At 39.6% G+C, this 25,633-nt stretch overlaps 1 protein-coding gene across 1 annotated transcript in view; it reads right to left on the reverse strand.

Moving 5' to 3' along the window:
• Positions 1-461: 461 nt before the first annotated feature.
• The window catches only part of usta (uronyl 2-sulfotransferase a), a 56,268-nt gene continuing 31,096 nt past the window's right edge, over positions 462-25,633 (reverse strand). Inside the window, exons 3-8 of the mRNA XM_034202788.1 lie at positions 18,462-18,617; positions 12,800-12,879; positions 12,533-12,686; positions 3,087-3,184; positions 2,813-2,970; positions 462-2,245 (exon numbers count right to left, since the gene is read on the reverse strand). Coding sequence (XP_034058679.1) covers positions 1,953-2,245; positions 2,813-2,970; positions 3,087-3,184; positions 12,533-12,686; positions 12,800-12,879; positions 18,462-18,617 — 939 coding nt within the window. The 3' untranslated portion in view covers positions 462-1,952. The remainder of the gene's footprint in view (positions 2,246-2,812; positions 2,971-3,086; positions 3,185-12,532; positions 12,687-12,799; positions 12,880-18,461; positions 18,618-25,633) is intronic.

The following is a 25,633-nucleotide window of genomic DNA, read 5'->3' on the forward strand; positions in this document are numbered from 1 at the left end:
AACGGTGTACAATACTGTATGTGTCTGTGTATATGTGTACATGGAAAAGCTAGGGTTGTGCACTTTACTTTGTATGTTGGAAATAAATTCAGTCATAGTATATATGTGGAAAAAAAAGTCATATGTTAAAAATGTGAAAAAAAGTCTTAGTATATCGAAACATTTGAAAAAAAAGTAATAGTACAGTATGTCAAACATTTAGTAATAGTATAGTATGTTGAAAAAAAAAGTAATAGTATAGCATGTCGAAAGAAAAGTCATAATATAGTAAAAGAAACAAGTGGACAATAGTTTGGATGCCGCTCTTTCAGTAGATGTCTATCAAGCCGATGTGTATATCAGTATTGGAGGTTTATGGAAGGTTGAGGATGAGATACATTGCAGCATTCCTCATCCGGTGAAGAGGCCATCACAAACTTCTTCATACAAAGTAGTAAAGTAAGTAAAGTGTAGACACTAGCTGCAATAGTTAGAAGACATTTATTTTGAAGACTGTAAAATAATGAACTGCATTAGTTGTTAACAAGTTTTCAGCTGTTGATATGAAAACCTTAACATTTTTTAAATAGTTTCATAGCCGCCAGAAACCAAGGATACACATGATCAAGTTATTAAACATATTTTTTCCTTCCTGAGAATCTTGTCTGGAACGCAAAGGAATACAACATAATAAATTAAACTGGCAAAAAAGGAAACACTGAAGACAAACCAGGACAATGAAAAGGTACAGACAATGGAGATTGGGATGGAATAGTGAACTACATAGATGACTGAAACATAATAGCTTATGGTAACTGTTCTCTGGATGATTGGTACATCATGCACTCTAGATAGCTGCTGGAGGATTACACGTTTTAGAGAGACAACAACCCTTAAACAGTAATGATCCAATTTTAAATGAAAGGCAAATTAGTATCCAGTATTGTGACCAATCCGCTCATTATGCTTCAGAATTTCACCTCAGAAAAGTACAGTATATTCATACAGTTTAGTAATGCATCGCAGTAGAAACACTGGTATTTGGCAAACTCAATCTTTAAAACTTTGGATTAAAAACACTGCGCTCCATAAATGCTTTTTAGTGTTTATCTCTGAACAAAACGCCTGTCCCGAATAATAAATCTATGCTAAAATACACTGCTGGTTGGTCAAACTCAATCATTCATGCACACACAGTTGAATTCTTTGAATTCATAATTTAGTGCTTACTTTCTAACCCTCATTTATACCTAATAATATCTTACAAATTGAATTTTTTTGTATTAACCAATACTATATCAACTGACTTATGTCACAACCCCCCCAGCTGTGCACAAAGGTTTTCTGTCAGTTATTGGAACTCTTAGTGAGGTTTGGCACTTACAACAGTCCTAGACAACTAATACACATAAAAGGGTTTTGGTACTATTTTATTCGTGGATCCCATTTCCCATTCCAGCTGTTAGGACACACACCTTTTAAAAAAGCATGAACCTCTTTTTTAGGCTATGTCTAGGAAGTCCTTTCTTACAGTAAACCAACACTAAGAATATTTCCCAACACATTTAGCCCTTCACATCTTAAAATAATCTCTCCTGGAGATTACAGCAATGATGTCTTCTCTTTTTTCCATAAAAGGGCTCAAAAACAAGCTCAAGTTCAAACAAAACTTGAGTTAAGCAAATTGAGCTAAACAATTGTTCTCACTGTCCAACTTTTAAATAGAGCATTTTGTCCTTCCAATTACTCAACCCATAGTCCTCAGTGCTGAGCCTGTTATGAAAGGAGTCTATTGCCAATGGAAAGTAGAGCCCGTAAAAACACGAGCGTCAGAATCCATACACCCCTAAACATACATCACTTTTCTTAGGAATCCTGAAGGACGGGAATGCCCCCTTAGCCCTCAGGCTGCCTCCAGCTATCTCCAGCCAATTAGCTTCTTTTGGCTACGTCCACTGTTCGCCACACCGCTCTTAGGGATGGACCAGCCAGCTGTTGGCATCCTCCAGGTCTGTGTCGAACTCCTCGTCTTCATCCAGAGGCTCCGGGGTTCGAAGGGCCAGCTCTCGGAGGAAAGAGGGTGAGTGGGCAGGGGGCTGGGAGACGGACTTGAGGCCAATCTTTTTCTTCATAAGATGGAACTGGTCTCGGATGAAGTTGTAGAACTCATACTCGTAGCGCATGCGGTGGTAGAGCACCTGCAGCGCCTCCAGAGTGGGCGTGTGTTTACGTACTGTGCCTGTCATATTCCCCATCTTCTTATAGTCTGCAGAAAGAAGAAGAAGTACAGAACCAGAAGAAGTCAGGTTAATGTAATTTGACAGTAATACAGCCAAAATCATGATTTAAAAGAGATTCATGTGCAAAACCTCAATGTTTAAAGGCAACAACAGTGTAGGAGCCAAAATGCTGTGGTAGCCTGTGTTTAGTTATATTATCTTCCTTATTTGTTAACACCACACACACTTGTCTCCTTTATTTTTTTTAAACAATATATTTACACCACACACACTTGTAATAGGTTGTTTCTGGTAATTGTCACATGGGTGTGGTTAATGGTATTTAGGGCACCTGGTGTATGTTTAGTAGCATGACAATGGGGATGAGCTTAGCTCTAATATATTTTGTTGACCGTATGATTCTGTTTGTTTATTGTTTTGATTTACAATATTAAATATCCGTAAAACGTTGAGTTCAGTACAAACTTTATTATTTATACGCGTCACATCAATGAGCGAAGTTTAGCCTCAGAGCGGCCGTATTATGGGAATATAGCCGCCACAAACAGGTACCAATATGATACATCAACATATGTTTTTTGATTGTGTCTTACCAGGGCTCTTGTAGATGCTGAGTACTCCAGTAAAGTAATGAGGTAAGAGCCTCTCCAACAGGAGCAGAACATCCTCCAGCTCCTCCAGGATACCAACAAGCAGGTAGTTCTCCTGCACATTCTGTTTGGCCCTCTCCAGAGCCCATACCCCCGGCTCCCTGGTGGAGAGAGAGGAAAAATCACGAGTAAGAGACAGACAAACAAGTACAACAACAGAGCAGATTTACATGCCACGTTTAATAACATATCCTCCATATTAAGAGTCTGTAGATACCTGCATTGAGGATGCTGTCCACAGAAGTATGGAATAATGTAGAAGACTCTGGGATTAGAGCACTCTGGGTAATTCTCTAGAATGCACACATTGATATCCTGAAAGCAGACAAACACATCACAATCATAATTTTACATTATGTTTCATTTAACTTACACTTTGATCTAAAGTGACTTAGAGTGCAATAAACCACAAAGATACATGCAGCTACATTTGCTTTAAAGAGGCCAAACCACTGTAAGTGCTGGTGCATTAGATTCAAGTCAGCTAAACCCTTAAGTACTATATGTTGTCAGTTAGGTTTAATGGCCTAGGCGCAGGCAAAACAGTACTTATTTATTCATAGTTTGCCGAGGTGCAGGCGTAGAAGAATCTTAAACATGTAATGTTATATATTTGCCACTAGAGGGAGCCCATCACCAGCACTGCTGTGAATCCGCTGATAGTGATCGTCATAGAAGTGCTGCAAAACCACATCCTGAGATCAAAGATAAACTCTGCTCCTTCACCATAGCTGCTCAGATTAGAACACATATATTACATTATTACATTACATTACATTGCATTTAGCTGACGCTTTTATCCAAAGCGACTTACAATAAGTACATTCGACCAGGAAATAAGTACATTCGACATATAGTTGAACATGAAAGAGTGCTCGCTTTAAAAATAAATAAATATAATATAAGCAATATAGAATCAGATAGTAATGATAGTCTGTTTTTATGTTGTAATCAAGCAATGATGAACTTAAACCAGTCACTAATAAGTAATAAGTGGTTAGATCACAGTTGGGACATTTAAAACACCCCTTGTCTAAATGTGGTAGCTATTAAATAATGAGGGGGAAAACACAGAGGACAGATTAAAAACACACATGCAGGAGTGGAGCAGGCCAGCCACTCAGTTCTATGGAACTAGAAGTCAAATCCGTGTCAGGTGACGTAAGCTTTATGGATGGCAACAGGTCCCAAGCAACAAAACACTCCACGAAGCATGACTCACACACACGTACACGCCACATGTGTTCTCAAACGCACATGCGGTAGCACCAGGCTATATGCATGAGGCAAAGAGTGTTGACAGGTAGAGAAAAAGAGGATGGGATCTGGACATATATTTAAAGCAGGGGTGGGGGACCTCCGGCCCCCGGGCCGTATACGGCCCGCGAGACAATTTGGTACGGCCCTCGAGGTAATTTATAAACACACGCAAAAAAGAAAAAAATTAAAGAAATCTAGACCGCAAAAAATTAAACAAGCGAGTGCCTGTTTTTCCTGGCCAAGGTCAGAGTCCTTGAACACAACACGAGCCTAACGTGTCATCACGTGGTATATGTCTCGTCTGACAGGGGTGCAGTTCTGACCGAGAGCAACAGAACGCCGCTCCACTCCGGCACTTCCAAAAATTGCAGTACCCATAAGGAGCCGTACACATGCCGCAGTTTTTGCGTGGCTGTGTCTTAGTTGTAAACCCAGCATAGCCGCGGGAAGTCATTTTGCTCAGGGGGTGCTGCCAAAAGTGGGGAGGGGGCCGGCTGTTGATTGATTGATTGATTGATTGAAAAGTTTATTAACAGCTTGTATATTGGGTACAGTACAGTACAGTACAGCTCAGCTCAGCGATACGAGCCGCATAAATTGTTTGTTTAAGGCGAGACACGGCAGGCAAAAACATCGTTTTTCATGCACTGGTCAATTTTGAGATGTTGTGTTATTTTGATTCCATAACATGTTTTCTTTCAGGCTTTTGGAAGGAAAACGTACAAAATACACATTTAAGTGTTTATTTGACTATAGTTTGTCTATTTGCGTCTGTATATTTCTCCTAAATTCACCAAAAGTTAGCTTTCTAACGTAACATAAAGTACCGCGACCGCTGTGTGCACCATGTCATCAGAGATATCGTTGGAAAGCTCCGTCTCTCCTGCACAATCTCATCAGATCCAAATATGGTCATTTACTTTGTATCAGCAACCAATCGTGAAAGTACAAAGGGGTCTTAACCAAGAAACTAAATCTCATTGGCTGGTGTCAACTTCTGACAACGTGATTCGTTCAGATGCGTCATGTGGTGTGCTAAAACACTTCCTGGTTAGCTTTCCGCTAGAAATTGAAATCTCAAAATGGCAAAAAAAAACGTTCACAGAGAAGACAACAACAATTGTCACTTGCACGAAGCAAGGTTATACAAAAAACAAATGACCCCAAACATGAAATACCTTCACGGAGTGCGTCGATGCGCAAGCTGTCATCCAAAGAACAGGAGGGTTTAGCTAGCGCCTCACTGCTATCTTTAAAGGTCGTTTTCTCAAAATGAGTTGTTTCTCCTACTCTGAGTCCGACATCTCCACTTCAGTTGCACTTACATACACCAAACCTTCCAGTTATGTTCCTATCAATATTATGAAGGCTTTTACAGAAGGGTTTGTTCATATGTCAGTCATAGCCTGAATTATACAAGTTTTTATACCTAGAAACATGGCGAAAATTGATATTTTAGGGCTGTTGACAGTATTTTCTGATTAATGGAGTGATAAAAAGAGATATCCAATATCCCTTCTGTAAAAGCCTTAGATGCTAATATGAGTACAAAATTAAACGAGAATTTTGAACCTGGCTTTATCCAAAGTTCAGATTTCGGTTCCTGAAATGTGTTAAGATATGCGCAAATTTAATGAGATAATGGATAATTTGCATATTCAGAAAACTTGTAATACAAGAAACAATTGCCTCATTGTAGGTAATTAACTGGAGAGATTTCCAGCTGATATCTTTAAGTTAAAAAAATGACCATATTCACCTGGTGTCTCGCCTCTGTTAGGCTTAATACACCATTATAGACCTCACTTAGCAACAGCTGCACATGCCCACATGCTAACTATGGGTCTTACGAACCTACATAACATTACAAATAGTCAGGAAATATTATTTACAATATTAATAAAACTATGAATTCAATTTTAACTGATTGACAAGGCAAAACACTGCACAGCGGCAGCAGCATTAAAGGACAAATATCGTCTTACCTTGTGTTGGGGCTTCACAAAACTCCAAATGTAGCCTGGGGTGGCACTAATGAAGACCCTTATTAGAGCAGATACATCCACATTGTCCAACATGTTACTATGGACATGCATCAAAGTCAGATGTGTCAGTCTCTTCTGTGTCATATTACTCTAGTTAGAGGTGGTGGGCTGAGGAGTAGCTGGTGGTCCACTCTTTTTATTGGGTTGTTTGTTGGAGACAAAAATCCAAAATCATTTTTTGCGCCATTCTAGAAAGTTGTCACTCTGCAGTGTGTGTGTCGCGTCAATTACGTCACTCTCCCACGACCTACGACCTAGATGACTCGGATTTTATTTATTTGGAAAATAAATTCAAGACACCTGACTGATACAAATATATACTATGACTATTATATGCTACTGTATACAGCTAATTTTATTTTAAGTGAAATCATAACTATTTGATGTAGTTTAATCATTTTTATTTAGGTGGTCACTCAGTTTTTCAAATGTACACCACTCGCCAACAGGGGGTGCTGAAGCACCCCCAGCACCCCTACTTCCCGCGGCTATGAAACCCAGTGGCGATCTGTTCATCTGACATACTGATCATACAGACAGTCAATAACTTTGTTGTTATTAGCATCTGGTTAGCTAGCTATGCTAACGAATATAGGAAGCTTTTTCTCCAACCAGTGAGGTAAAGGCACATCTTTACATGATCATTATAGTTATAAAAAAATAAGAGAATAAAGTAAACAGGTATACAATTCTATATGACAGTAAAAAAAAGTTGTAATTAATAAACAAGAATACAGTTTGAAAGGGGAGTGATTTGTAAAATATCCATAAAGTCTGCTTACAGTTCTGTTTTATCTGGGTGTTGAGAGATGTATCCATAGAGCTCCTAATTTTGCTCTCAAAGTGCACCAGATTGATGCTTTTAACTTCAACATTTAAAAAATAATCTTCCCGGGGGAGCATGCCCCCAGAGCCCCCTAAAGGAGGTTAGGTCCCCCCCCACTTAAATCATGTCCACATGGATAGGAAACTAAATACATTTGCACACATCTTGTGTCCATATCTTTCTGTTTTGGTGGTCATGCCACAACCGTGCACGTGAATGCATGCGCGAGTCATGGTAAAATATATGGATTAAGGGGTTGCTTTTTCTTTGCACACCATGAAAGAAAGGTGAAATGAATGGGCTGTGATTTTAGTATTTTTAAGCAGAGGTCAATAATTTGTACGGCCCTCGGAGGATGTCGGAAAAATTGAAATGGCCCTTGAGAGGAAAAAGGTTCCCCACCCCTGATTTAAAGCGTAATGATTTTGTCAAAGCTTGTCTACACTCTGTTTGAAACTGCGTATTTAACTACCAACACTAAGACCAAAATGCTCCATCACAGAGAAGAAGTTGGGTCGGACGGGACCGGAGGCCCAGACTTTCCCAGAGTTCTCTGTCTGCTGTTAAGGGTGAGATGTGAGGGTCAAAAATACCCCACTGACCATGTGTGTATCAACATGTATGAGCTTAACAGTTAGATAAGGTAAAAGATAGCCTTATGATTTCTCTTATCACTCTCAATGTCATAATTCTCTCAGCTTCCAAAGAGGTAGTGATGACAGGAAGAGCAAGAAAAAGTCTGTCTACATAAACTGGGATGACAAATTATGCACATGGTCAGTTTATGTTTCCTTGCAGCTCAATACAGTGCTGCATAGCATGTGATTCACCAAGTGGCTGCAGGGTTTGTTTCAAACTGTATGACTGAGCTGCACAATGCACCAGGAACATGACTTGTTGGTGATCAGTGGAGCGAACCACTGGAAGCTCATCAAAGAACAACAAATCCAAGAGGAACCTTTAGAAAACAGTTCACATGTGCACTATTGTTAGAGTGTGGGCCGTTTCCGGACTTGTGAAACACTTGCTTGCTTTTCTTTGATTCATAACTTCAAGGAGAATTTGTTGCCTTTTTCATGTTTTATTATTCAAAGAAAGACAGTGTCATCATGTGTTATCAATTAGGAGTATATCTCCTTGCCTTGACAGTTTCCTGTCAGTGATGAGTGTTACAGTTTCTCAATACTATATAACTTGTGTGGGAAACTATAAACCCCATGCAGAGATTTCAAAAGAAAAGTTACAGTTGATGCAAGAACTAACTTGAACTCATATGCAACACTGTTATATTTTACACACACTTGCCACACCATGCCAATAAAAAGATAATGGGACTCTATACAGGCCCCCCAACACTTGGCTGTAATGCAACAAAGCACAAAAGCTCCCAAAAATAATAATTAATTGCCGTAATATAAACAGTAACAACATAGGACAAAAAAGTGAACGCCAGAAAAAAGAAACTAAGAAAGGCGGACAGGAAGTGACATGTGTGACGCCATTCCACAACACATATGGCACCTAGCAGGAAGTCCCCCGTCCACTTTGCTCCGAAACTTGATACAAGACCCTTATGCCTTAGCATTTAGGGGACCTCTGGGAATGCAGCCACAACTCATTCATATACAAGTGCGCACAATCATATACACGTACACACACACACGTACACACACACACGTACACACACACACACACATACACACACACACACACACACCACTCACTCACTCACTCACTCACTCACTCACTCACTCACTCACTCACTCACTCACTCACTCACTCACTCACTCACACACTCACACTCACACGACAGACAATACACACTCTTTAGAGGACCCATTAGTATTTCGAAGAGAGCTCCTGTGTGCACACTCAGACTCATTGTTCCCATTCCCACTGTGGATTAAGCCAACTGAGCAGTCACAGAAAGTGTAGAAAAATAGGCCCTAATCTCTACGGCGGCCTCCTGTTTCAATGAAAAGAATGTATGCATGAATTCAATCAGGAGTAATTGATGATGTGAACCTTTCCCATGGGGCAGGCCGCCACAGTATTCATCAGGGAGCATGGGAGTATTACACCTGGGTCAAATAACATTTAAACCTACAATGACTAAGTGAATTACTTTTAACTTTATTGAGACTCTGTACAAAAAAAGTCATTAAGATACTTTTCTGTACAAAAAAACCCCCATGCTTGATAAACAACCCCTGATCAATTTGATCGGTATAATTCATCTTTCAGTTGCACCTTAGGCATCAACACTGTGACAGATACGCTACCCATACTCTTTTCTAATGTCAAGGCATGCCAGGGCATGATGGTTCTAATAAAGCCTCTAAAGCCTTTTATATTTGACGGTTTGCATGTGTCATTGTAAATGTCCGATTAACTCAGAGCAGATGATTTTCAAACGGTGTGAGAACATCTAGTATTTTAAACTGTGAGAATGTACCTGTATTTTCTAGGTTCATTTGAGACACTGAATTACCTAATATACATTTTGCATTTGTGGTAGAGCAAAGCCTCTCAACTGCTCCTTATAATTTGATAGCCGAATATAAATACACACTCTGACCAGATCAATCTCTTTAAAACCCACAGAAGCTCGTCATTTGACTCCTAACTGACAGTCAGTGCGTGTGCTCAATTCCATGCATGTGCACTCTGCGTTCAGGTGTCCAGTGCATGCCTTTATATAGTGTATGTGTGTGTAAAAAGGGGTGTGGGGGACTGACGGAAAATCCAAGCCGACCACAGGAATGTCTCGGTAACACGTGCATCAGGTTCCCTTCGCCCTTGGCCCCGGCGAGCACACTGACAGTGTTCTTTCATTGACACCTCACACACACCCAGCGCAGGGCTAATGTACAGCAGGCAGGGGACGTATCCAAGACTAGTCCCAACTCAGAGTGTTGACATAGCAAGGCACTCACGCTGATAAACACACAGATATTTGAAATGCTGTACTCGCGAGACACATTCATTTCCTGGCCTAGAATCTGGACACAGCACACAAAAACGTTTTTATCAACCTTTTTTTGGATTTCAATATTAAATCAAGAGAGAATTATAATGAAATCCATTGATTTGGGTTGCTGATTTTTCAGGTGGAGCCCCTCCAGCTCTCACTAAGTAAGCCACATTATAAAAAGGTGTTATACATTTGATTAACCACATAGCTGCATAGATGCTTAGGTAAGCTAGCATTGAGTAACTATGCTGGACAGGTGTTACAAATAATACTAACAACAACATATTAACAATGTTAGTTAGTTAAAAAACGCAAAGCATTGCAAAGCAACACAACATCATGTGAGAGATACATTAATATAATATCTATGCAGTTGGTATACAGCAAATCTCAGTTCTGAACATTTCCAGGGAATAAAGTTGAAGCTGAATATAAGTAATGTGGAAGGAAACAAAGACTTACATTAGCCTTTACTAACTCAAGGCCACACATTACATACTGTATTAAAGCAACTCAAGCTAAGAAGTGAACAACAGCAAATTGTCATCACTCTGGAACATTTTAGTCAGTTTTGAATTCTTAGGGTCAAAAGTTGGTCCTCGCACACACACAGGTAAGCCAGGCTGCAGCAGCACAGCCTCCCCTTTCCCTCAAACTGTAGCAAGGGGCCCCCGTGGTCTGCATACTTTAATAACTCAACTCACATGGTCCAAAACTACTCCGGGGAAAGCAGTTGCAATACTTAATTACAACCCAGTCAGACATAAGTTAGAATGACATTCACTCCTCCCGTTTTCCTCTATGTATGGCCTGACAGTATGAAGGTCTGTGGGATAAATGACTACCTGTGTTTGCACCTGGATACTAATTTGTTATAAAAATGTTAAAATAGTATTGATTTAATTATAGTTTTGACTTGCTAGCCAACCTTTTTGGCCTGCCTGCTGAACCCAAATGTAGTATTTCCCACCTCACATTAGACCCAGCTCTTAACTGCTAACTCTACCTGATGTTCTCCAAAGTTAAATCTCACATACAGAATTAAAAATGGCAACATGAAAATTAAAGTGAGGCTGCAAACGGCATGTACTGTGATATATGAGTATTCAGCTGCAGGGGTATACAATTCTGCAAGGCAGATGTGGGATATCAACTTCTGATGTGGCTTTACAACATCAGGTCTCTAATTGGAATCACAATCATATTTAAATATCGGGTTTGCATCAGATTTACACTTTTCCTTCGTGCCTCAAGCAACACCACGTGTAAAACATCTTCAAAGAGTGTGGTTTTGATATATCACTGTATAGAAGAAATGTTCTCTTTCTTATATTTGAACAAAGAAGAAGAAGATGTTTGTCTGAATACAGAAATCTCAAACTCAACTAACACGTCATCTGGCTGACAGTTCATCGGGTTTATAAGTATTTTCTTGAATGAACGCAGAAATGTAGACTGTCAGTAGGTACACATTCCTGTTTGATATTTTGAGGAAGATTAAACAGTGTTTTTATATGACAGTCAGTATCATCACTATCTCTCTGTACAACGTCTACAAACAAACACTCCTTGACTTACGTGTCTCCATAATTAGTGTAAAGCTCATACCAGAATAAGAAATTAGTACACATGATTTCATGTCTCAATTGAGCTTATGAAACCATCTGGCCTGCACCAAAACAGATACAGATTAAAAGCACAGTTATTGGCAAACTAGCAAACTCTGTAGCTCTGTGAAATACTACAAATGCTTTAGTATTTCAAACCATAAACATCAGCATTGATTTATCTAATGTCCATATGACAGTAAATGGGCAGCAATGGGTCCATTAAAGGTGGCTAGAAAGGAGGGTGTAACTTTTTAAATAATATTGTGGGGTTATATTGGGTGCTGGTCCCAGTTTATTAGGTACCCTCTCTGGAGCTACTTCAATTATAAGTTCTGTGTAGTTTATTGCTCCAAGTAACAACAAATTATTTGACGATTTTAGGGAGCATTTGGGACATTGGCCCTTCTATTCATTACAAATCTGACACACTGTTTTGGCCAGAAAGTGCTGCTCAGAAATAGAAAGAATAAAAGGTGGCTGGTGCTAGATAAAAATGTATTTCAATACAAACCCTTTTCAATCTGCAAGGCAGGTCAAAAGGTTTAGCCCCAATAATACAATTAATCAACAGTCCCGTGTTCCTGCGTGACTGCACTTTGTGTGAAACTCTAGCTGAAGGCAGAAGTAGTTCTCATGAATGAAAAGTGGTGCACCTCACGCAGGAACACTGTCCTATCATTACAAATGTATACTTTTTTTTGTTATTGAACCATTAAAAGTTCTAAGACATAATTGGCAAAGATTGCACAACTCAAAGATGTGTATCTAGACATTCTTTTTTAAGAGAGAAATAAATCCACTCTGTGAAAAAAAGATTAAATCTCAGACACTCATTTACACACATCTATAAAATGATGAAATACAGCTCGTAGCGGGTACAACTTTATGCTTAGTAAAATTGCTTTGATTTTCAAGACAGAAATAAGAACTCATAAACAAAATTCTCACCAGGTATCTCTCATCATCTTTCATCCCTGGAGTTCGGATGAGGTGGTTCTGTTCACCCCTCCAGTCACCAAAGCGACGGAAGAAGTAGTTTGAGAGGAACCGGTTGATAGGGTCCCGGATTATGTTGATATAGACCGGCTGCTCTATCCTGAACCTTACAAAGACAAATAAAAGAGTTAATTAAGACCTTTATACAATAACAACAAACTCTGACGGTTTTAGAAATGCTGCTGTAAAACATCATGGTATATTGGTGCAGCATTGTACCTGGTAAAGTTGAGGAAGTGAACATGCCGTGTGTAGAGGAATGGCTGTGGGATATTACTGATGTTTTTCATGAGATCAACCTGGGGACAAAAAAAGCCTGTTAATTTGACATGTCAATATAAATCGGGGCATTCATCCAAGACGAGTTGCGGTCTAATTCTGAAAGCCTGTCCATAACGTCATGGTGCAAATCAAACAATTATTGTATAATTAGACAATAATCAAAAGCCTAGCAAGTTCCTGAAACTCAAAACAGACTTGAAGAAGAAACTGGGTGAATATTATATTGATAGAGGCTTCATTATAAACTAAATGTTATGTTAATAGACAGAATCTGCAGGTATTGTCACATGTAACCAAGAGTTACCATTCCAGGTTGGAACTGAGCATAATTAAAATGCACTTCAGATGTGGGTCCACCTGGTTTTCTACCTCCACCTTGACTCAACTTCTGTGTTTATCTAAAAAGGTTTAATACCATAAATCCCCTTCGTCATTTTATGGACAGGAAAGCCAACGTTATTAGTGCAATCATTTCAAGCGTCTTCATCTTCCACTGCTGCTTTGACAGATTAAAAAAAACATCCTGAAGGCTTTCCATGTCTGCATGGTGAGGCAGGCTCACAGAAGGCAACAATTCAACTTGGAGACGTCCCAGTAGTTCCAGATCCAGTGAAGATCTTACAATAGATCTTTGACTGAATGCCGTACAACTGAAACACCATTTTTATTCATTCCTCTCAAAAACAGCTCCATATTGTAATAAGTGTGTTTGTGATTTCCAGATATCCAAGTATGGAGGAAATTAGAGACTTTTTACATTTTATGTTAGCAAACATTGCACAACACAATTTGTCTTATTTCGAAAAGAAATCACTTTATAATGATACACATTCGGGAAATTGACTGACACTTTTCAAACCAGCATGTCAGAAGAATGTCTTGATAGTTAAAAAGCATACTCATACTGAAGTGTTTTTGGTGGACTTCTGCCAAACTCAAGAGATTAAGACAGACAGTTACAGACTGTGTAAGTGCTAGAAGTTTAAAGAGATCAGAGTTTTGGATTTCCCCAAATATAAAATGTCCTGTGAACCACTTGCCCTTTTTAATTATGAAAAAATGCCCTTTATCTCCCCCATTCTGTAATGACATATTCCACTGTACTGCCGTCTTTGTCCTTGGAAAACTCCTCTGTTGAGAGATAGAAAGCAATGTGTCGCTTTAACCTCTGTGGCACATGCTGTTGCCAGACGCTTCTATCCTCCTGCCAGTAAGCAATGCAACAGTCAACAACTTGTTTCACCCCTATTCCCGCCATGCCATGTTATTGTTACAGGCCTCTCCACCAACAAACAGTGTTGCAGAGACAAGGACAAGATCCCACACTGGATTCTTTTAGAAAACACTAATCATTTTGCTAATTGGAACACACAACCGTGCCAGAGGTACTGCTGCTAATGTGAATTAAAGCCGGATATTCACAGTGATGGGTTTGTGCTTTGTCCACGCAGCTCCTCAGCACCCATCAGTTTAAAGGGGATCTGGAGATGAAGATTAAAAAAGCGAGATGTAAGGCCGGCCAACTAACAGCCAGGCTGAACTCAGTTACACTGACAAACACATGGATAACAAATAAATTGTTTCTCTCTGCCTGAAAATTGGCAAGTTTAAGAGGGTAAACACAAAGGAATAATGAAAAAACAGCTGAACACTGCACATGGAGAATGCAATGAGTCCTTCTGCTACAAATACAGTAACCCACAGGGGAAGGGCAAATCAAAACTGGAGACCGGGGAAAGAAGGCATAAACATGAAGAAAAAGTGTTTTCATCAGCAGCTGTAGTACATACAGTTCTCAAATACACACATTGATTCAGATGCTGTAAAGGGCCTCTATACAAATAGTGTCTAGGATTCCCTACTGTCTAAAAGCATTTCAGAAGACTTGGTTTTGTCTGTTAAGCTGTTAAGATTGACAAAACAGCCGCGCTTTGAGCTAAAAGTTGGTATGCTAAAATGCACAAACTGGATGCAGAGGTCTGGCTCTGTAATTCAGCGATTGGGACCTTGATGCAGAACACATCGAACAGTTTAGAGATCTGGAAAAAGCAAGGGGCCTTCTGCCAGAAATAACTTCAATGATAACTTCATTTTTGGGATAACTTGACACAGTCTTTGTGACGTCCACACTCCCCATGTTTTTGTTAGGAGTTCACTATTAGAATAGACTATGATCAACTTGTACATTGCAGTTGATTTCTAGGTGATTACCTGACAAGTGAAGCCCAAACACTACCAATGAAGCCTTCCTTAAAACTAAATCCACTTTATTGGTTCAGCGATGGGACATTCAATTTCAATAAGTCTGTTTGCTTTATAGGAGATGGGGTACAGTGGCAGCAAACTCAATAAGAGAAAATAAGAATTGATTGAGGTCATTTGTCTGAGGTTGGAGAGGTGGCTCTTCTTTGCACTGACCGACAGATTTTAAACATACTGTCGATTGGAGATTGTCCCGTTTTAGCAATCTTCTAAGGAACTGAATGTCCTGTTTGAATGTCCTGCTGTCATAAACTATGTATAGGCTCCTGTTACGTCACTGCAAGACTGTTTGGACAGCAACAGTAATATGTATACTTGTTTATGTACACAGAGAAGTTAATCTGAGGCCCCAGTCAGATTTGGGTTTAACACCCTCCCTCTTCTCTATAAACTCAGTACATTTCCACTCACTTTGCTTCCACCTTCCTCCACAAACTTACATTAGCTTTAGAAATAAAATCACCACTACACTTGCCTCCTGCATGATATGTCTCTATTAATCTTTTTCAATTGGACATAAAAAAAGTAAATGTTCCGCAAACTGCTCGTCCAGACCAATTAGCCCACAGCTTACATCCTGATGCCCCCTCCTCCACACCCTGGTTGATGTGCAGACCCTAAACACATTTGGCACATTTGGTTGAGTTTTGTGTATGTGTGTGTGTACATTTTCTGACCCACCCCTCTGGTCTGTCTGGCCAGACCCCCTCTCGTTTACCAGGGAGAGCTGCAGGGAGACAGAGGGAAGTGGAGGACAGTCTGAGATTCCAGGCATACCTGCAACCTCCCCGACCCCAGCCCCCCCAGCCCCCCAGCCCCCCAGCCCCCCTCCCTCCTGAGCCAGTGGTGCCCACACCGGGCTCATCGGGGGAAGAACCAAAAACCACTGTAGGCTACAACAGATCTGCATTCAAATATATTTGATTTGTCAATATTTATCACGTTTAAATATTAAAGAAGACTAAATGATCAACTCCTGAGGAATAGATAAATACTTGGGCCAGACATTATAAGTGTACAGAATTATCAATACAAAGATTTAGTGTCTTAATGAAAAAGTCTTTATACAGAAAATACTCTAAAATAACTTCTCAATAAGAAAAAAGAGCACTAACCAAATTTCAATTTCTTCTTGAGCCAAATCCAACTGTGTAAATAACCAAAGGCAAATTGTTGCTTTGAGTGTAGCAGGGGAGATGCTAGTAGGAAAATACTGTTTAAAATATTTGTTTGTACTTGGGCCAGTTACATTTCGGTGTTTGCGTATCTGCGGCTTTGTGAAGCAGATACAAAGATTCACAGCGGAAGAGCAAATGTGTGTTGGTTAATGTTTTTGGTGAGTGGGAGGAAACAGGATCCCACATGAACGCAGACACACTTACAATAGAGAAGCTGTCTTTCTGTTTCTGGATGTTTTTAAGGAAGATTTTTCTCTTCCCAGGAAATGTCTCAAACCTCTCTCTCCCACTGAGCTTGTTCCCCCTGTACTGAAAGGGATAGATGCGTCACTGTACGCCACAAATCTGCAAAAGCTCCGCAAAGTTCCAGACAAAAAAGGCACCTTCACTTTTTGGCAACCCACGCACAAGGCATCAAGCAAGCAAACCCATTAGCGGACTTCTAGGAGAGCCAGGAGGAAAAAACGGTCCAAGAAACTGCAGCCTCGAGCCAGAACCACAACTGATGAGACCAGCATCTCTAAACTTAGGCGACCCACGTCTGGATCTGCATACAGTAGGTCAACACACAGAAGTACACACAAAGACGGAGCTACACTTTACAGAATCACACATAAACACAAGCACAGACGCACACTCCTAGACAGACACTGGAATGCACACACTGTTTCTGAGGAGCATTGCTTGGGTGCATTCACAGAGATGTTTTATGTCCAGAGAATGAATGAGTCTAATAGTGTTCTGCCTCTGTGTTTGCAGCAAGCGTTTCAGGGTTTGATGAATGGACAAACAAGCAGCCGTTTCAATACAGGCCTAACATTTACATCATATTGGTCAGTGATATTACATATTTAGCATCTGCTGACAATTCAAAAGTGGTTAGCAGTAGCCTTTCCCTAAAGGATGCTGTCAATATGAGGATGTGAGTCATTGCTGCAATACTCCTACACAAACAGATTTAGGTTTATTTTCTCAGGAATATGACTAAAAGAAACATTGCCCTAGTGGAAAAACGCAATAAGCATAATTGCCTTTGAGGAAGCTAATGCCCTGCACTGCTTCTTAGGAACTAGATGTATGTATTCACTTACTGCTGCTGAAAATCAAGGGAGAGTCAAAGGTCAGTCAACTAGATAGCAGCCTCTTTGGAGCATGGTAAAACTTCCGTAGTGAAACACCCAATAGCTGCACTTATTTGGTAAATATATAAATATGACAACATTTCTAGGGAAAATATTGTCCTTTTTATTTTAATAACTATTTTGACAGTATGTTACGTAGTAAAATTCATCTTTCCTCAACAACAAGTTTAGATTTCTCAATGTATAAAAAAACTAAAACAACATAACACATTAACAGAAAACCACGATTGTGCTGGTGATATTATCATACCAGTTACTGTAATAATATTTAAGTCTAAAATCAACTATTGTTTATAAGGGGTAGATTTATAATAACATTGCATTTTGCTATTGGAACCTCTGTGCTTCTACCTATGTTTACTTTGTGGAATCAGCATTTCCATTTAGCGTCTGAATGCTCTTTCCACCACTGGATAATTGCTTAATTCAACTTTAGTACAGTTGTTGCTCTATCCCTTCAAAATGAGGGCTTTGGAACTACAATGTAGATCAAAACATGCATTGCCCAGTAAATCATGTCCTAATGCAGTCGGAAATCGTTATTTACATTATTTATTTTTGTCACGTAAGTGGAAAAAGTAATGGGAAGAAGATTGTGTAGGCATTTCCCTTTACCCATTTATCACTGGCACTGGTCAGCTTTTCTTAATGTCTTGAAAGGCTGCGTTTAAAAAAAAAATGAAAGCAGTTTTTCCTCTGTAAAAGCCAACCCTCATGTCCTCAGGACATTCTAGGAAATGATAAAAGGAGATTCCCGATGATTCAGCCTTGTTCTCACAAGGAAGAAGCCTCTGCTGCTGTTACATTCACAGTGAACACACAGTTAAGTGCAAACGAGAAATCAATTAAGCTATTTCCACATGGAGTAAGTGTTACCTACCATAAACTGAGGATGTACAGTTAACTGAAAGTGCAACAATAACTCATGTCAACCATACTAAATATAAATTATAAATACAATTAAACCTCTGACTCTTGAATCCATCCTCTACTGCTCCATCATCTCTTTTCTCTTACCTGTTCATGTTTCGTGAGGCGTGTTTTATTGTGGATGTCAGAGGAGACAAGGTTGAACTGGTGTTTCTCAGCCAGTAATCTCAGCAGGATGACCACCGTCCGGCTGCCGCACTTCCCTACACGGTTATAAACCACCTGGCTGGGGAACGGGAGCACCTGCAAACACACAACCGCATACAATATAAAGGGATAGAATACAAAAAGGTATATAAACTATTGATATAAACTATATATTGAATTTCTTGATGTATGTTACTTTCACTGATGTAAGGCAACCTATTGTCTTTACAAGTATGTCAAGACATAATGACAAACTGTTGAATTGATATGTTGAGGAGAAAAAAGAAGAAAACCAAGGAAAATCATCAAGCTCTGACTGGATTCTCTAGCCTGTTTTCCTGCGACCTTTGACCTGCTGTTTCTTTCTATCTACCCTCCCTGGGGCTAGACTCAATTGACCCTGCACTGTGTTCATTTTCAAACACACACACACACACACACTCACACACACACACACACACACACACACACACACACACACACACACACACACACACACACACACACACACACACACACACACACACACACACACACACACACACACACACACACACACACACACACACACACACACACACACACACACACACACACACACTCAAAGATTACGTGAAGGCATGAATGGTGATGAATGAATCAGAGATTGTGCTGACTTCTTTGCACAACGATACCAATGAAACACAGTCATGTTTTACACACACACACACACACACACACACACACACACACACACACACACACACACACACACACACACACACACACACACACACACACACACACACACACACACACACACACACACACACACACACACACACACACACACACACACACACACACACACACACACACACCTCATGACTCCTTAAATAAGTAGCTAAGCCATGACTCAATTAAAGTGGATGTGTGTGTCATTTGAAGTTTCACTTAGAAAATAGACTTGTTACAGTAAAACGTTGCTCGCTTGAAGGAGGAAGTTGAAGCTGTCATGTGTATTGAACATGAGACTCATTTTTGCACAAGGGCAGCAAGAATGCACTAATTTGGTAATTATCCTTAAGGGCCTACAAGGTTTACACAAGCGGCCCCTTAAGAATGAAGGCTATCCGAGCGAATGTACCAGTGAGAACAAGAGGGAGAGAAAATGAAGGCCAGTTAAAAGAATTACGGGAAGAATGACGGAAAGGAAGACAGGTCACCTAAAAGACATCTGGAATATTTTTTTTTTTAAAGTGATAGAGATCTAGCGCAAAAAAAATAAGCAAATCAGTTTTGTGTTTCTTAAAAGCCCTTCTCCCTCATCACTTCAAATAAAGCTGTTCTGTAAATCAGATGGAGGGAACAATAATAAATTAAATTAAATTATTGTCAGCATTGCCAGTCTGGAATGGTTATTGTGCTTTTCCCAGGGGGAGTTTCTGAATATCTTACAGACGTCTGACTGACTGAATTAACTAGCTTGTTGTCTCGTGCGATGGCTAGTTTACACACAATTGGCCTTCTCCTCATTCTGACCTGAAATTATTATGAATATTTAGATAATCTTAGCCCACTCTGGTTCTGCAGACAGTAGTTCCTAGAAGAGTTCAGCACGGACACACAAACACACACACTCCTCCAAAAGCAGCAGTCCCACCCAAGTACAGGCTCTGTAATAACAGTGAGAGCCTCTCTGAATGTTTTCCAGAGTCAAGTAGAAAGAAAGAGAAAGTTACAACAGGACGGAGAGTCTAGGAGTAAAAAAGATAGCGCTGATGATGGGAAACCAGTTGCAATACAAACTTACAGTTTAGTTCTGAACACAGGTCAGACAAGTTTCAATCCCACTGTTTTCCCAGAACCAGAGCACTTTACCAGACATCCTTTGAACTGGTTTAACACAATATCAAAATAATGTACATCGCCCCGGGATGAGGTAGGGAGTACTGGAAAAATAATTCACAGGTTCTTAAACAAGCTTACACAAGTTTTGTTGACAGGCATGTTACAGCTTGTGTCACATGCAACATGTTGTCATCCCTTACTGTCAAGCAGTCTTATATATCAGATATCATTTAAAAAACAGACACACACACAAACAAAAGATCAATGGTTGGAATTTCACTTAGTTTTGGGAAAAGATTTAGAGCAGATAGTAAATGGTTCTCTTGGACGGCAGTCCTACATTCCTCGCTGTTTGCCAAATAACTCCAGACTTCTCAGCTTGTCACAATAATCAGCCGTATAAAATATATGCAGTGTTTTGCAGGACACCATTCCCTGCTGATATGATGACAAATGACTGTGTCAGACCTCAAACAGCCTGGTATTGTACAACACAAGAATAACATCACAGATGCCATCAAAAGTCCAAATCTCCCGTCGGCTTTGACAGCAGTGAAAGGGCAACCTTTGAGTTTGTGCTATTGTTGTTCCCACTCTGTGGAGCTAAGGTTTCTGTTGCACACTGTGAGAAATGTTCGCAGTATGTGCCAGTAAGGGATTCTGTCAATAGTCTATCCACGTGGTAAAAAAAAGTATTATGTAACAGGGCTGATTTCCACTGTGTCAGTTCTGGGACTGTTGTTATGGTATTTACAGCTCTGATGCTGGCGGGCCAATATCTAGCAGAGATTGAGGAGATTAGTAGTTGTGAGACTGACCGTTGAGCAGCCCGACCAAGCAAGGAGGCAGAGGCAGAGAGTTCAAATATAACCCGGTGTGGGCATTTATTCAAATCATGGGCACATGATTCACAGCCTCAATTGCTGTCCACCTGAACACAGTCAGCAGCACAAGGATCTCACACACACCTGTCCACTGACAGGGAAAACAGAGCCTAAATACACACACACTAATCAGGCCAATAAGACACAGGTGGGGGGAGGAGACAACATAGGGCACCAGGTGAACCCAATAACCAGCCACAGACAAAACGGGAGGGGAAACACTTTCAAACTAAACCACATGTGCAATATTACAAGGCCCGAAGCCGTCAGTCCACAGTGACGAAGTTACCGTTGTCACATTTCCTCCTTCCTCTCCCGAAAGAGAACAGTACCTAATTCCTGCGACACTTATTGATCTTGGCCATTTTTCTCTCCTCCATGTGTCTCCACTCCGCCCGGTGTTTCTGCTCTCGCATCAATCTCCGGTTCTCTGCCAGGATCTGTGCTGCCTCAGCATCAGAGTTGGTGCCCCTCGAGCCTTTAGAGTCGTCTTTCTCTTTTATTAGGGAAACCTGTTCCTGTATCCGTGAAAACGGCTGCTCCATCTTTCTCAAACGACACTCCTCCCGCTTGAATCTGGCTGTGTCATACTGCAGGAATAACTTCATCATCTCCTTCAGTACCTCAAACTTGCCCCCTGATTTACCAGCCGTGGCCCCCTGGTCAGCTCCAACCCAGTCTCACGGCATTTCGTGTTATAGTCACGACATTTAATCTATTGATTCGTGTTCACCAACACGATTTTCCCCTTTTTTTCGTGTCACACAGAACGATTTTAAAAGCAATGTATTTCTATTGGTAGTATATGTTTCGTGCCTGCAGCACGTCTTTTTGTCCGTTTGGGTCTTGGAAGACCGGAAGCTGTGGGGTTCATAAAACATGTTCTTACTCAATATCAAGCCACGATTATTGTTTTTATTTTAAATCGTATAATGTCGGACTTTTGTTGTCGTCTGTGAGGAAAATAAATGGGGCTCAGAGCCTCAGAATACTGAAATCTGTATTTTTTAAAATCATTTTCTTCTTCTAATTTGTTATTATTTTCTAAATAACACACTGTTATTTACTCACCAATAACACACAATTATCCTTGTTTTTATTTATTTGTTTAATTCCATAATCTCTGGCTTTTTTGGCGTCCGTCAGGAACTGAATTTCAAAATAAAAATAACCGGAAACAGACGTAGGCCTATAAGGGACATTTCGAGCATCATTGCGATACACAGCCACTGAACTGATTACCCAAGATCCTCAGCTATGGTTTAAACTCTCTGAATGGATGTTTTAGCCACAATGCATGTAGGGATATGGTGTTAATGCGAAAAACATTTCTGAGTTTAGGATGGCCGAAGACACTACACTACCCATAATCCCCAGCTATCGTTTAGGACTACTCTCCCTGTGATTAATCTTCAAACTCTGGGATTGGATGTTGGAGTGGCAGTGCGCCAAGGTTACGCCGAGCATCAAACAGCTGTGTGAAATGGAACGAAACCACGCCAGACTATCCAAAACTGGAATCGAACGCCCCCCAGAACTACACGTGCTGGCTATTGTGTTTCGCAAAATGTTCTATGGGACATCTCTTCTGAACGTTTTCGTTTTTCCCACAATTAGAAGTTGCCAGTATTAAACACATTGGTGTTATCAAATGTAAAACATATAATTAATAAATGGGTGAAAATCGCTTGTGTCCATAATGCGCAGCATTAATATATACCTACATGACAGCTCATTGTTACTTTGTAATTCTACTCCACTACAATTCAGAGGTTAACCTGGTATTTTTACTCCACTGCATTTATTTGAGTTACTTTGCAGATTATGATTAATGATGTGAAATATAAACAACCTTTAAATCAGACTTTAGTTACACCTGAGTAAAATTCAGGGAAGGTGATTGTCAAGTCCGAACAATCAGGAGAGATATTTGATTGTTGGTGCTTGAGAAGACTAAACATTTATCTGCAATTGACATGAATGGAAACGAGTAATAAAGTATATTCATTACTCGTTATTCTTTACTAATAGATAATTAAAGACTGTATAATGGCTATTTTGCACATCCCTTTCAAGATTTCAAGATTTTCTAAGGTTTATGCAATGAATGAAAAACTTGGGTCGCAGCTGAGGTTCCTCAACAGTGCATTACAAGACATCTATCAATATGTGTGTATACCTCCACCATTAAACTGTCATATTCTGCACATTTCTTATACTATCTACATAAGAGTATAATGAATGTGTATAATATCAGTTAAAATAAGTGCTTCAACATAGTTAACATTGCAGGAAAGCAATATATTAGACGTTTTGTCAGGCTTAATATTTATCTTTTGATAGCCCCAAAGCTTTTTTCTTATTTAAAAGAAGGCCTTAATCTAAAGTATTATTTAATGTTAATTCGTTTTTCTGTTTTGCACCTCCTCCTATTAATATCTTTGTACATCCTGCACTACCTATTTTATTGTAGAGATCACTTATAGTATCTTCTTGATTTTTTATATTCTATATTTCTATCACAGACCTTCTACTTTCCCCCTATGAAAGTATGTACTCTTAATATTTTTTTCATCAAATATAACACATAAAAACAATAATTCAATAACATGCTTTAACCACTAGGCGGTGCACACAAGGTACACACAGCCATAATAACTTTGTATTATTAGTGTAGGACACTTATGTATGTATGTACAACATCTGAAGATGTGTAGTTTTATTCATGCTTTCATATAATTTTACAGCATATTGCTATACTATTTCAGACTCAGTATTTACATTCTTATATTCAAAGAAAATCAGTAATATCTTTAAAAACTACAAGTCCTTTTATATCAGCTGTGCACCGTTATGGTGTAAATAGAACCTATCTACGAATTAGATCAAATGTAAAAGTCAGCCGAATTAGTGTTGATACTGCAAGGTATTGTGTGAAGAGAAATTGAAGATGTTGTTTAATTATAGCTTTGTTGATATATTTATGATCCACGTCAAGTATTCGGTTTCGGCGGCATTTCTTCCAGTTTTTCCAAAGGTCTTCTCATCAGGGCTCTATAAATAAAGAACTACGGCAGATCTGTAATATGTAATGCAGCCGAACCGTGTATTACAATGCCGTTATGTGATGACTTTCAAAGAGAAAAGCAAGAACACTCGGAATAAAGTATTATTTTCTTTTTTAAAAAAAAGTTTTTAGAATTTCATATTGCATTAACACCATATCCCTACATGCATTGCGGCTAGAACATCCAATCAGCGAGCTTAAACCATAGCTGAGGATCTTGGGTAATCAGTTCAGTGGCTGTGTATCGCAATGATGCTCCAAATGTCCTACGTCTGTTTCCGGTTATTTTTATTTTGAAATTCAGTTCCTGACGGACGCCAAAAAAGCCCGAGATTATGGAATTAAACCAATAAATAAAAACAAGGATAATTGTGTGTTATTGGTGAGTAAATAACAGTGTGTTATTTAGAAAAGAATAACAAATTAGAAGGAAAAAGATAAAAAGAATACAGATTTCAGTATTCTGAGGCTCTGAGCCCCATTTCTTTTCCTCACAGACGACAAAAAAAGTCCAACATTATACGATTTAAAATAAAAACAATAATTGTGGCTTGATATTGAGTAAGAACATGTTTTTATGAACCCCACAGCTTCCGGTCTTCCACGACCCGAACAGACAAAAAGACGTGCTGCAGGCACGAAACATACTACCAATAGAAATACATTGCTTTTAAAATCGTTCTGTGTGACACGAAAAAAAGGAGAAAATCGTGTTGGTGAACACGAATCAATAGATTAAATGTCGTGACTATAATACGAAATGCCGTGAGACTGGGTTGCATAGCCACACCATCATCTGGCTCCTCTCTTTGGGCGTTCTTTTTTTTTTTCTCTCGTCATTTTCACCTCCTCACTTGGTAAATCCCACTTCTGGCGCTTTCGGTGCTCTCGCTAACTCCCCTCTCTTTTCAGGTGGAGCCGAGGACCGACCAGTATCTGCCAGACGACATTCCAATTAACACGGTTTAATCATTTCATAAATACAACCTCAATAATTATTATAAAATATGTAAAAATGAGCAAATATGCAATGTCAAACTGTACTGTGCAATCACGCTAATAAAGTGCAAACTGTTCACTACTAAAGTGCTGAGTGACATTATTTCTGTGCAAAAGGAAGTTGTAATATAGTGCAAACCCACATGTGCAATATTACAAGGCCCGAAGCCGTCAGTCCACAGTGACTTTGTCACAGTAGTTCTGTACCTTTTCCTCTTTCCTTCCACATTCTCAGTGTCTTTCTTTTCTAACACCATGCCCACACACTTGCACTAAAACCTATAAACGCTTCAAGCTGTTTTGAGATATTTTGAGAAGAGACAACAAACATA

This window comes from Gymnodraco acuticeps, unplaced genomic scaffold, assembly GCF_902827175.1.
Source record: "Gymnodraco acuticeps unplaced genomic scaffold, fGymAcu1.1, whole genome shotgun sequence".
NCBI classification, from domain to species: Eukaryota; Metazoa; Chordata; class Actinopteri; order Perciformes; family Bathydraconidae; genus Gymnodraco; species Gymnodraco acuticeps.